The sequence below is a fragment of the Periophthalmus magnuspinnatus genome, chromosome 23 (assembly GCF_009829125.3).
Source record: "Periophthalmus magnuspinnatus isolate fPerMag1 chromosome 23, fPerMag1.2.pri, whole genome shotgun sequence".
Taxonomy (NCBI): domain Eukaryota; kingdom Metazoa; phylum Chordata; class Actinopteri; order Gobiiformes; family Gobiidae; genus Periophthalmus; species Periophthalmus magnuspinnatus.
This window is the reverse complement of record NC_047148.1, coordinates 15,694,458-15,707,523: the sequence shown is the minus strand read 5'-3', so window position 1 is coordinate 15,707,523 and position 13,066 is coordinate 15,694,458. Positions and strand designations below refer to the sequence as shown.

General features: G+C 38.1%; 1 protein-coding gene across 1 annotated transcript; it reads left to right on the top strand.

Annotated features, from left to right (window-relative positions):
• Window positions 1-4,651: 4,651 nt before the first annotated feature.
• drd4-rs (dopamine receptor D4 related sequence) lies at window positions 4,652-12,786 on the top strand. The gene is made up of 5 exons (XM_033989802.2): window positions 4,652-4,813; window positions 8,818-9,288; window positions 10,048-10,160; window positions 10,493-11,175; window positions 12,258-12,786. The coding sequence occupies exons 2-5, from the start codon at window positions 9,037-9,039 to the stop codon at window positions 12,458-12,460; spliced, it is 1,251 nt and encodes a 416-aa protein (XP_033845693.1). The 5' UTR covers window positions 4,652-4,813; window positions 8,818-9,036; the 3' UTR covers window positions 12,461-12,786.
• Window positions 12,787-13,066: the final 280 nt, after the last annotated feature.

Genomic DNA, 13,066 nt, shown 5'->3' with positions numbered 1-13,066 from the left:
ATTTGTATGTGTGGAAGGATGGCGTGCATTTTTATTTTTAATTTATATTGTAGGAGTAGGTGTGAAAAGAACAAGAACAAAGGAAACAGTTTGTAGTGAGTTTATCATGGATTCAAAAGATCTTTATTTAAAATCAGACTGAGCAGTCCCACCTGTGGACAAAGCTACATGAATACAAATACACTTGGCCATCAAACAGAGCAAACAGTGCAGATGGAGTAAACCGGAAATGGTCATTTATTCTGTTTACTGACCTGAATCGAGACACCGGCAAACCATGAAGCCAGAATAGAAACATTTAGGCTACAATTCAATTTATACTCTTGGGGAGGACATTTGTCTGTCTGGGGGGCATGTTCATGTGGAATAGACTACCATACTGAAGAAGAATCAGACAAACTGGTTTAAACAAGGACAGAACCAGGCAGAACATAGAAGGTGAATTAACTTAGAAGGTAATAAAAGTCCATTCCATACATGTGCGCAGCTCCCCACTGTGCACTGGTTAAAATGCCAATTAATAGCCCTTTGTGGATGAATGTAGGTACATGATTGTTGTAGATGTTTTTACATCAGCCCTAAGACACATTTTTTGGATTTGCTGTCATTGTTTTGTAAAAAAAAAAAAAAAAAAAAGAACTATGTAGATGTAAAGTTTTATTTGGCCATGTTTCCCAGTAAGTAACAAGCAAAATAAGATGAAACCGATGTGTTGTCAAAAAATGAAATTCAAGCATATTTGCAGTTGTTTAAAAGTTACTCAGGTGTTGCTACTAATTGTACAGTAATAAAATATGACTTGTCATATTCAGTAAACATCAGAATACTTACTAACAGATGCATCAAGATAAGGGGTGATGCAAAGAGAACAGTAGATGCTTACCATATTTCAAAATAAAGTGTACAAAATACAAAGTGCAGGTGGAGTGGCCATAGTATCTGCTAATATATTTTTGTGTTTATGTATTGATGTTATATATAAACAAGTAAAAAGTGTCATGAAATGTTCACTTAATTCATTCCAGTGCAACCATGTTTCTTATGTGAGGTCACACATTTAAAAAAAATAAAAAATACAAGTAACTGCAAAAATCCTTTTGGAGCAATTGTATTCTGGTACATTTACTCATTTGGGGGTGTTCAGTTACTTTACTAAAATCGCATTACAGTTCTTGACCACACAATTCAAGCTTCAAACACAGCATAAGAAAATAGATTCACAGTTCTTGTAGTGTGTGTGTGTTTTTCCTTCTCTTATTAGTGATAAATAAATGTATTACAAACAGTGCAGCAAACGTGAAGCTTTTTTTAAACACTATATAATGCAACTCAATGTAAAGTATCTCAAGTATTCAGAATAAAGTGCTCTAATTGGACCATGTAATGAAATATGTTGCAAAATACATTTTAAATGTTTTCTGTATTCTGTGAGTAAAAAACTTCTTATTTTTGGTAATTCTATGCCACTGTGTCATATCTATGGAGCTGTGTAAAGGTCAAATGTGTGGAGTATCAGATGGCTCCTGTCACAGAGCACAATGAAACGTGTGAAACACTAAAACGATTTACTAACAACACAACGATGAAGGACGAACTGAGGGACAGAGGAAGGACAAACAAAACAGGGCAAGGAAAACACATTTCATCTTTGGGTAAACTAATATGTGAAATAATGCATTGAGGTAAAACAACAGTGTACCAATATCTAACATAAATGTAAGGACTGAATTAAGAGGCCTATGGTTACATACTTTTATAAGACAAAGGCAGGAAATAATAAATAAATTATATAAATAAATAAAATAAAAAATAAATACATAAAATAAATTAATACATTTAGCAATAAGTGTGCACCCAATATGACTATGAGTAGTAGTTTCATTCAAGCCAGAACATGGCAACATGAATATTCACAAGCTATATTCATTCATTTGTGTATTTTTCTAACAGTCACACGAGCTGTGGGCATATAGCCAAGTGTGATCAATATTAAGTAAATGTTTCTGAAGATGTTGCTGTATAGGTCAGAAGAACAGTTGTGTTTAAAAACCTCTACACAGAGCACTGTCAGGACAAATCAAATGTGTGACTGTGTCTCTGTGTGTGTTAGAGGCATTTCCATGTCTGAAGTTCAATTGTGGATTCTGTTATTTAAATGAGTGCATTACGGTTTAGTGCTAAGCAACACTGGGCTGATGTTGTGCAAACAGTGTTTTAATGTCCACCAGAGACAGGAGAGTAAACCACTGATTTCACATGCACATTTGCAGAGCACTGATGAATTATGTAGGGCATAGGTTCAACAGGATCAGTCTATTCTGGATGAGGGGATATTTCTTTCTCTCACAAATGTTAATGACACAACTCATCTCCATTACGACAATGCAAGAGCATCTCTCTGGCTCATGAAAAGGAGAGCAGCAAACACTGTAGGTCTGACAAGACTTGAGCAGTTCAACATGTGAAGGTACATATAGGGTTAATCCTTACTAGTACCATTATCTCATTCATAACACACAAAGTAAACTATCCTTTATATACTACATGCATATGTGTATATGAGGCAATAGAGAAAATTATATTTCAATGCAAACAGAGAGCTATATTAAGATAACATCGCACGTGAGATGAGAAGATGCAACTTTCAAATGTTTTCAAAAAGACTGAGCCGATACACACATGGAAACAAGGATCAAGACAAGGCAAAAATAAGATATTCATCAACTCCGAGGATCACGTCTCCATGGGAACTGCAGCCCAAGTTGTGAGTGGGTGTGGCAGAGGTTTAAGTGTGCTCTCTGGCACAGGGTTACAAATTCACATATATATATATTTTTTTACTTTCTTGTCTAGGACAATACATTCTGAATCACAAGCTGTTGACTACAAGGCATTACAAAAAAAAAAAAGCTTTTATCCAAGTTACAAAACTAAAAATAATTTCTTTCAAATGAAATATGTATATTGGGACCTCCAGAACATGGCAGGATGTGTTAATTCATGCTTTGAGATTCTATTTACTGTGATATAGCAACTAACATTTTTTGCATATCAACAGTTTATTTTTAATTGAATTGACAAACAAATCTGTGGCATCCGTTAAAAGAAACTTTGAGAGAATGAGTGCTTTACAGTTCTTAAACCAAGGTTCAGAAATAAAAAGGTCATGGTTTTCAGAAATGCTAGCATTAGCAGGCCTCTGTTTTTCATGAATGAGGAGCGCAGGTGCTTCTGGCTCTATGGCCACGTTTAATCAATGTCTTATTAGACTGTGAGGCTTTAAGGCTTTTCTGATCAATGCTGAGCACACAGGCAAAACACAGCATAGCTCCACAGTCTGTTTACAGGGCATTGTAATCTGCTTATCACTTCATTACCTTTGGTAATGATATTATGATAACATAATAATTGTTTTCCTTTTTGGAAATTCAGATCGATTGTTCTCAGCAGGTATAGGCATCAGTTGTCCTAAGGTTTTGCATTAGATTAAAATAGAAGATAAAATGTTCTCTTATCCAGTGTTGCATATGATGATAATGGTGTTAAAGGAAGTTGCATATGATCTGGGAGCCTATTGCCTCAGAGCCCCTCCTGTAAGAGGCCTGATAAAGGGATGAGGAGGGTCACCTCCAGGTGTCACAGTTGACAGGTCTCTACTCTGAGGTGTGACAGGGGCCTCTGTCTTATCCTTTTAAGGAGGAATTAGCTCTGCTCATCTATCAACCTGCAGAAAAGGTCAGCCTGGTTTAATGGATTTGTTGAAATGTTTTTCCAATATGATACAAAAACAAATAAGAGACATGAACATGTATAGGTCAAATAACTAAAATAAATAAAGAACCATCAAAATGTCAGAATGTTACTGTGTCCGGTGTCAGCCTGCATAAACATATCGCAGAGAATATGCAAATATATGGTAATTGACTAAATGTAGAAATGCTTTAAACTAAATAGTTTGTTTAGTATTTTGTTGAAATAAGCTTGAAGGCTGATTTCAATGACTGTCAGAAAGTAAACAAATGTAGGCCTATTCAGTGCAAAATGATTCATCAACTGTAGGGAGCAGCAATATGCCAATGTTTATCCAATTTGAATGTGTTTACGCATTTATTTTCATCCTGAAAAGTCCTTCTTTTTAAGGACTCTCTTTTAACACATCATTCTGTACAGCCAAGTGACTATTATAATTTGTCTGTTCTAATGAACAAAGGATGCTATGAATATGTTAAGATAAATGTTTTTGGAGATATACAAATTTACATTATCAAACATATTGTCTACAAGAACTATGCAAAAAAGCAGATTTTGTAATGAAAGAAAAACAATGACGTGGTGATATGTCCGCACTTTTGTGTTTAATTCTACAATCTATACACTTTTTTATGATATAAACTAAGACATTTGCAGGCACGTAATAACACATTCCTGATGAATTGCTATAGTATTGTCTGTATATTGTCATGAGGAAAACGCTAATAATATTGAGAGATTCATTTTTGTCAAAGCACCCACCCCTTCATTGCACATATTAGTAGTTGGAGGAGAGAGAGTGAGTTGCTTTCACATCAGCAGAGCCACCAGCCAATCAGAGTACAGGACAATCATGAGGGGCAGGCACACGCAGAAAGCAATCTGCTGGGTATGTTGTGTCAGTCCATTAAAAAGTTGGGAACAGAGGTAGGTAAGAGAGAGTTTTGCCCCATGTTGGATACAATCTGGTCTACATTTTGGCAGATATTAGGATGCTAATGGAGAAATACAAACAAGAAATTGCCTAAAGGATGCAGAGCTCATGGATTTCTTCTTTTTACAAGTAAGTGTAAGTGTTTGGTTTAATTTTCAGTAATTTATGGTAAGCCAAGTGTTTTAAAATATACCAAGCAATGAATAGACATTCATTTTTCTAAAAAAGGGAGTTTTTGTCTATTGTTTTGAAACCTGGTTAAATTAATCAAGAAAGGAATCTGGTATAGATAAAAACCTATGCTAAACTGTACACATTGCTAGAGGTAATGCCAATTAAAACATTGCGCCAAGTTTGATTAAATGACACTGTTAGAAATGACAAAAGAAGAAAAACCATTGATGTGGTCTGAGGATAAGATAAGAGAAGAAAGAAGTGAATTTGGTTACCAGGGAGCAGATGGTTTTTTAAAATGTATTAATCTTTTTAGATTTTGAATGGTCATCTTTTACTGCACAGTCACAACCTATATTGTAATTTGTATTTAAAAGACATACAATATACACACAATTTGTAAATCGTTGGTGAATCGGTCACTTTCTTGATTTCATTGACTTCCTCTTCAAGTGCCTTAATCCCTACATGATGTTTTCTGTTGATCTGGTCATCTCAGTCACGTTGACCTGCTGACCTCACAACCGTCCCACTGCGCAACACCTGGCTCTGCAGATTAATTCATGATTGGTCCGCTTCCTCTGTCACAGCTCATAGATATCATAATGTAATAATGAATTGACCAATTACAGATAAGCCCCTTGAACACCCAGTACCGAAAGTCCACTTATGTTCATTTTTTAATATAAATGACATGGAACTCAGGTTAAGCAATACAACTGTGAATTACAATGAAAGATACATTACATTCAAATAAGTTTACGTGGCATACTGGCTTAACATCCTGACATGCATCTCCAGGTGATAAGCTCTGATTAGGACCCATAATTCAGTACAGTGGTAAACATCTTATGGTCAGTTGCTATGGTTTCGTAGCGGAGAGGGTTTAATGTGTGCGTCTTCTGTCTCAAAAGATGAGGCCTGTTATTTCAGAAATGACAGGTTCTGGTGGCCCCCTTTTGGTCACAAACACAAGACAGCAGCTGGAGCTCACTTCACAGGGACCAAATCAGGGGAGACTTTAAATTAATCATATACAATTCTGACGTTGAGGTGTATCTGAAAAGCCAGGCTCAGATAAAAGTAGATTCATCACTCAACTCAAGGAAAAGCAAATTGGTAAGAGGTTGATTGGTGTGTTGTAGTTTTTGTGTTGTCAATTAAACAAGCCATCTCAGTAAATAACCCCACCAAATGCTGCTAATAAAAGGGGACATATTAGGTTAAATCCATGTTTATCAGCTTTTCATTCTAACCATGTTGCCTCTTCCTTAGTTTATTATCAGAGTTATACACTGTCTGGGCAAAAAAAAAAGTTACCACCAAAAAAAAAAAAAAAATGTCACACGCTAATATTTCGTTGAACTGCCTTTAGCTTTGATTACAGCACACATTTGCTGTGGCATTGTTTAGATAAGCTTCTGCAGTGTCACAAGATTTATTTCCATCCAGTGTTGCATTCATTTTTCACCAAGATCTTGCACTGATGCTGGTCGAGTCTGACCGCTGCACAAAGCCTTCTCCAGCACATCCCAAAGATTCTCAATGGGGTTAAGGTCTGGACTCTGTGGTGAACAATCCATGTGTGAAAATGATGTCTCATGCTCCTGAACCACTCTTTCACAATTTGAGCCCGATGAATCCTGGCATTGTCATCTTGGAATATGCCCGTGCCATCAGGGAAGAAAAAATCCAATGATGGAATAACCTGGTCATTCAGTATATTCTTATATATCATTTAAATGAATTATACACTTGGAACAATATTGAGCAGGCTGACAGGTAGATGCGGAGGTAGCCTAATGGTTGGAGAGTTGGCAGGAACAAAACCATTAGCACATCAGCAAACCCGGGCCCCAGCCACGTGTGTGTGAAGGCCTGATGACACATGATCATCATCATTACTGGCACCTGTAAGAATGTCACCTCTACACAGTATTACAGAGCCTTGTTCTGGTCATCAAACGCCTGTCTACAAATGTAAGGGCTTGTAAGCTATAGTGGCATTTGGTCTGTAAGCCACTCTCAGAAAATGGGAAAATGACACAATTTCACATGAGAATATCAAAGGTAAATAGCTGTGAAGAGTGAAGACAGAAGTTACAGGTGCACTATGTAACATTTCTGGAGGATGGTTTGCCTGCTTGTCTCCATGAAGATGTTATTGCTTTGCCTGGATTGCTCCACAGTATGGCAATATGGCCATCTCCAGGGAGACCAAAAAGGAGGCACCCTCATTATTTTCATTTTTGATGCCATACTGTGAAACATTCCAGGCAAAACAATAACATCTCTGTAGACAAGCAGGTGGCTCACCCTCCAACAGTAAAGTACAGTGCACCTTTAAGCGAATCAGACAATTTTCTGTTTTCATGCCATGCAGTTTCACATTTTGACATACACTGCTCATTTACCCATTTGCCATCGTGGTGGAAACCGTCTGTCATTGGACGCATGCGAGGATGGCAAAACAAGCTGTTCCACATTACACTACATTATCGTCAGAATATAAATACATGGCAGAGACATTGCTTTTAACAATGAAATTATTGTCAAGGAAAAGTCAGATTTCACAAGCTTCTTATTTTGAGTAATTGTGTGCAGTGGAGCAGTACCATTGTGGTGACAGCATAAGATGGGTTTTTCATAGAGGAAACTAAACCACATAGAGCTTGTGATATAATTGCCTAATGGTTCTGATGGCCTACTGTTAGTGAATCGGAGATAGTACTGATGTGTGTATGGAATGTGCTTGTTACAAAGCCATTATAGACTGACAGCAGGAGAGGTAACAAAATACACAGCTCCTCTACCGACAATCCCAACAATCCCTCAACAATCATCCCCAAAGCGCTCTGCACATTCGGCTCTGAATTAAAACATGAAACTTTCCTACCACTGTACTGTTCACATGTGATCTGCACACTGACAGCTTTTGGTCCACAGCTTTTGTCACTGATTCATTGGCCCTCAATGAGCCAGAGTGGTTGTGCTGCAGAATGGTTATGGTAATTACTGTCATTTTGTTTCCTGACAGTTTTGCGCTGTTTTTGGTGCTCATGGTGTGGCAACATCACGGCTCTCACCTGCCACTCCCTCCATCAAAGCTGACCCTACGGCCGGTCCTGAGGCGAACTAAAGCTAACTGTTAGCAGAGGACTTGTGTCGTGTGTACAGTATTAGATTATTGTCCTCAGTCTCACTGTGTTTCTAGTCTAATGTGCATTTACACATAGAAACATTATTCTTAAATTGCTCTTTGTAAGAGACAAAGTCCACATATTTTACAGCTATCTGATAAATAGAAAAGATCAATATGGGATCATGGGAGCATTGGGCATACTCAGAAAAGGATTGGGTCGATATAATGCAGAGAGACTTGTCAAAATTGATCCAATATATTATTAATCAATTTAATTGATTAAAATGACCCAACACATGGTTGTTATGTAATCCAAAGTGCCGAAATTAAACACATATAACTGAGAAGTAACATCACCGTGTCTGAAAAAAGGACCAGTTTGAGGACAAGTTTGCTGTGTACATTTGTTTGAAAATTCCAGCAAGGCTTTACAAACTATTTCAGATGCATTTATTTTTCAAAGTAAATATGCACAGGATAGAAAAAACAAACAGGGTCTGTTTGTGTTTGCTCCTGCCATGGAAACGCTCCAAAGCAGCCTGAGCATCATAGGCTTCAGAGCACTGATCCACAGAGACACTTGACCAAAACAATACAGCTAACATTTATCACAACCTCATTCCATACATGGACAAGTGGGAATGCTCAGCCTCAACCTAAAGCAATAAACATAAGTATGTAAACAACTGGTAACAGCAATGTAAATCTCAAACAAAGTCCTACTGTATCTTATTTTTGTTTGCTGATTAATAAGGGACATTATCATCTGGTCAAATACCTACATATTTTACAGAATTGGTTTATCTTGTCATTGCAGGGGCATCCAGGAAACTCAAATCAACAGAATCATAATGACCACCAGCATGGTAAAGACTGGAAAAGATCAGGCCTCTCTGCACTCCAACACTGTCTATTCACCAGAGACACAGAAACGCAGGGACATATTATAACAGCAATAGACGGATTTACAAGCTGCACTTCTCTGTGTTTGTGGCGTTAACTGTTGACCAAAGACTCTACAGATGCGGCTGTGTGCATGTCCTCCATCATGGACAATGTGACCCCGGAGAGCCTCCCAGGTGACATGGGCCTGGTGGACTACAACTATCTGGCCCTGATCTTGGGGGTGCCTCTCATATTGATCATAATCCTGGGAAACATCCTGGTGTGTCTGAGTGTGCTCACAGAGCGCTCCCTCAAAACTGCCACCAACTACTTCATATTCAGTCTGGCCATAGCCGACCTGCTGCTGGCTGTGCTGGTGCTGCCCCTCTACGTCTACTCCGAGGTCAGAGGTCTGCATGAAAATATATGTTTGTTAATGAGCATACATACAAGCACATAAATAAAAATGATTGGGATATTCCTATGTAAAATGTTTCTCATTAGGAATTCCAAAACATCAATTGATGATGTTCCATACAGGGACAATAAAGAGTAAGCTTATGCCAAGTTTTCTTTGTTTAATGGCATAATACATGGTAGATAGGTTTAATTAAAATTTTAAGAGCTTGGGCCCTTGACAGTATGGTTGCAGGGGGACAGAGAATGTATACCCTATCATCTGTCAGACATGCCCACTGTTTTATCAGAAGCTAAACAAAGCATAACAAATGTAATTATTAATGTTTTTGTAAAATGTATAGTCTAATTTTACATATGTCCACTTTAAACCACTATATAATCTAATAAATAAGTCTCAAGCATAGTGTCAAAATAAGGACAATTATTTAATTAAAAAAAGCAATGCTGATATGAAGTACACGTTAACATCTTAACATCTACGGCTATATTATTCATTTAATAGCTGAAAGAATGTGTCTGTTACAATCAGTATTAGGCTGCCTTGAGTGTTTTGTTAATCAAATCTTATCATTTAGTAATTAATTTCCCTAAGGACCCCATAGAAGATTTCTTACATCAATAGACAGCACAGGAGAACACATTACGGAGAACTTGCAATAATTTGATAAGGACTGTTTAAATTGTTTTAAACTGATACTAGGATATCAGATGTAAATGTAATCAGTTTCTATTTTGCGTGCAGTTCATGGGAGGAATATGGACACTGAGCACTTCCATTTGCGACTTGCTGATGACGATGGATGTAATGCTGTGTACTGCCTCCATCCTCAACCTGTGCGCCATCAGTGTGGACAGGTGAGACAGGCACTGAATACGTTTACAAGTTTAAGAGCTTAAGTTAAAAGCAAAGATATTCATGTGGGAAAAATTCATTACAATAATATCATTAAATTAGAATGAGCTCTATCAGTTTGAGGATACGGGTGTAATTAGCATTGTCTATAATGAAATACTTCTAAAAGACTTCAGAAATAGCTGCTTAAATTAAAAGTGAAAGAAAGCATTAGAGTAGGCTTGTACACTATCTCTGCAATGTAGTGGTACATTTTTTGGAGTTAGAGTTAGGGATGAGTTGAACTTGACCTTTGAAATTAGAGGGACATTTAAACACGTATTTATCATTTCAGGTACATTGCAGTGGTGGTGCCTCTCAAGTACAACAGAAACCAGTTCAGCGTGCGGCAGCTGGCCCTCATAACTGCCACTTGGGTTTTGTCTCTGGGTGTGGCTAGTCCCGTCATCTTCGGTCTGAACCAGGTTCCTGGACGTGATCCCAGTGTGTGTAAACTGGAGGATGATCGTTTCGTGGTCTACTCCTCCATCTGCTCCTTCTTTGTGCCTTGTCCTGTCATGCTCTTCTTATATTACTGGATGTTTCGTGGGCTGAAGCGTTGGAGTGGGCGCTCACGGTCTCAAGCTGGACGGGATAATCGCCATACTCTCTCCTTACACTTAAACTCCGCCCTCCGCCGCGCAAAAGCCACAACAACAGGAAATCAAGAAAAGGTTGTGTATGCAGTGGCACCTGGTCTGAGCCCAACTTCCCCTTCCACTATTTCCCAGATTACTCCCTCGGTTACCCCGGTGACTGATGAGCAGGATGTGGAGGCAGTGGTGATGGAGAGTGACCCCATGACAATGCAGAATGACAGTGTGTCGGATGCAGACCTGACAGAGAGGAGGGACGGCAGCCAGCAAGGAAAATACTCCTCCAAAAGCAGTGCAGTGAAAAGAGGCAGAAGAAACAGCAAGAGCAGCAGAGTGAGCGGACGTGAGCGCAAAGCCATGAAGGTCCTGCCAGTGGTAGTAGGTGAGTTAAGTGCAAAGTGTCTCATTGATAAATCAAGAATCAGAATCACAAGAGTTATATTGCCGTTGTTAGTGAACAAAATTCACAAACTAGTTCAACCATATGGTGCAACATTAAGCAAGAACTAAAGATGGTCCAATATGGATTTTTTGAACCAATACCGATAGATGATATTTTGTCTGCTGCGGTGCCTGATCATACATATTTGCCAAATAACAAATAACATTGCCAATGTTTATGCAATTAGAAATAAATCAACATTACAGTTATTATTAGCAAAAGCATACTTTGGTTTGGACATGTTTACCTCATTTCTGGGGGCACAGAGATCTCATCTTTGTGAAATTTACAATCAGAATCTTACATAAATTCCCTTTAAATACAAAATATATACACAGTATGGAGAGAACAACAATGCATGTTATTGACATGAGTTATTAAAAGTGACAGACAAATATGTGAATGTATCGAAACGACTGTGAGATGACTGAGCTGCTTTTAGGATTATCAGTTGAAATGTTTTTCCTGTGGTGACTCTTATGGATGATAAATGAGACATTGTGCCTCTCAGTTGGAGTTTGCGTGTTTTTCACTAACAGAGAGAAGCTGCGAGCTACACAATCAAAATAGAAACAATCTCCCTGGAAACCATTTTACTGAAGCACCACAGGTTCACACTCAAGCTAAATTTAATCTCAATCATCACACACACTGACAAACTTTGTGAAAAACTGATCACAGATTAAAGAAGAACACAAAAAGAACACATTCATAGTTGAGCATTTTACATTCTGACACCGTAGCTTTTGAGACCATTTGCTCCACATCAAGTCCAATTTAAAAGGTGCACTTTTAAGGTGGATGCTCCACTATGTGCGTCTCTCCATTGAGAAGCCATTGCTTTGCCTGGAATGTTCCATGGGAACAAGCAAGTGATGCCATCAGGCTTAATTAAAAAATATAATTTAAAACTTGACTTGGATCTATCTTGAATTATTTTGGTCACTCACACATTACTGATTTAGGTTACAGAGCATTAATTATGTGAATTACTTCTTTTTTCTCCCAAATATTTTCCTTAGGTGTGTTCCTGGCCTGCTGGACTCCATTCTTCGTAGTTCACGTCACTAATGTGTTGTGTCAGTCCTGCCACATCGGGCCCACCCTGATTTCAGTGGTAACATGGCTGGGTTATGTCAACAGCGCAGTGAACCCCATCATCTACACAGTGTTCAACCCCGAGTTCAGAAACGTCTTTCACAAACTGCTTTGCTGCCAGACATGAGACTCAGTCCATGTGTCTCATTGTCCTTGGAGTGTTTATGGTTTTTAGAGACTTACGAAAATGAAGCCTTTTGTCAAAGATTAAATTTGTTTTTATTGAAACTACTACAGTCTTCTATGGTGTCCTCTTGGCCCAGAAGCATAAAATGTGATCATGTGCGAACCATGGACTGAGTTTAATTCAGTGTGCAAATTAATAATACTATGAAATATTTGTTGCAAACTGGGCACTGTATTATTAAAAGTATATGTTATTATTTGTAAAGTGAAGTAATCAAATCATCTTCAACAAATTGTTCAAAAATAAATACATAATAATAATGTATGAAATATATCTGATGAAGCAGCTTTGAAACAATTCAGAATGTGTTGGAGTTAATGATTACTGTGGCAGGTTGGGTGGTGTGGTTCAGTGGAACTACCGTCTGCTAAAGACCCACACGTGTTGTTAGGTGGGTGGGCAGGTGTCCACCTACCTCCTCCTGTCTTTGGTTAATTCCTACACAGCTCCTTTCAACTAAAGCCTGTGAGACACAGGGTGCATCAGCACAGTGGTGTGTAAAATGTGGTTTGTTCATTGTAGGGGGTAGATATTTTCTGCATGGAG

Excerpts from the sequence above, each read along its gene's own strand:
- drd4-rs (XM_033989802.2), top strand. The coding sequence starts at position 9,037 with ATGTCCTCCATCATGGACAATGTGACCCCGGAGAGCCTCCCAGGTGAC. Across the intron at positions 9,289-10,047 it reads CCCTCTACGTCTACTCCGAG|TTCATGGGAGGAATATGGAC; the intron begins GTCAGAGGTCTG and ends TTTTGCGTGCAG. Across the intron at positions 11,176-12,257 it reads GGTCCTGCCAGTGGTAGTAG|GTGTGTTCCTGGCCTGCTGG; the intron begins GTGAGTTAAGTG and ends TATTTTCCTTAG.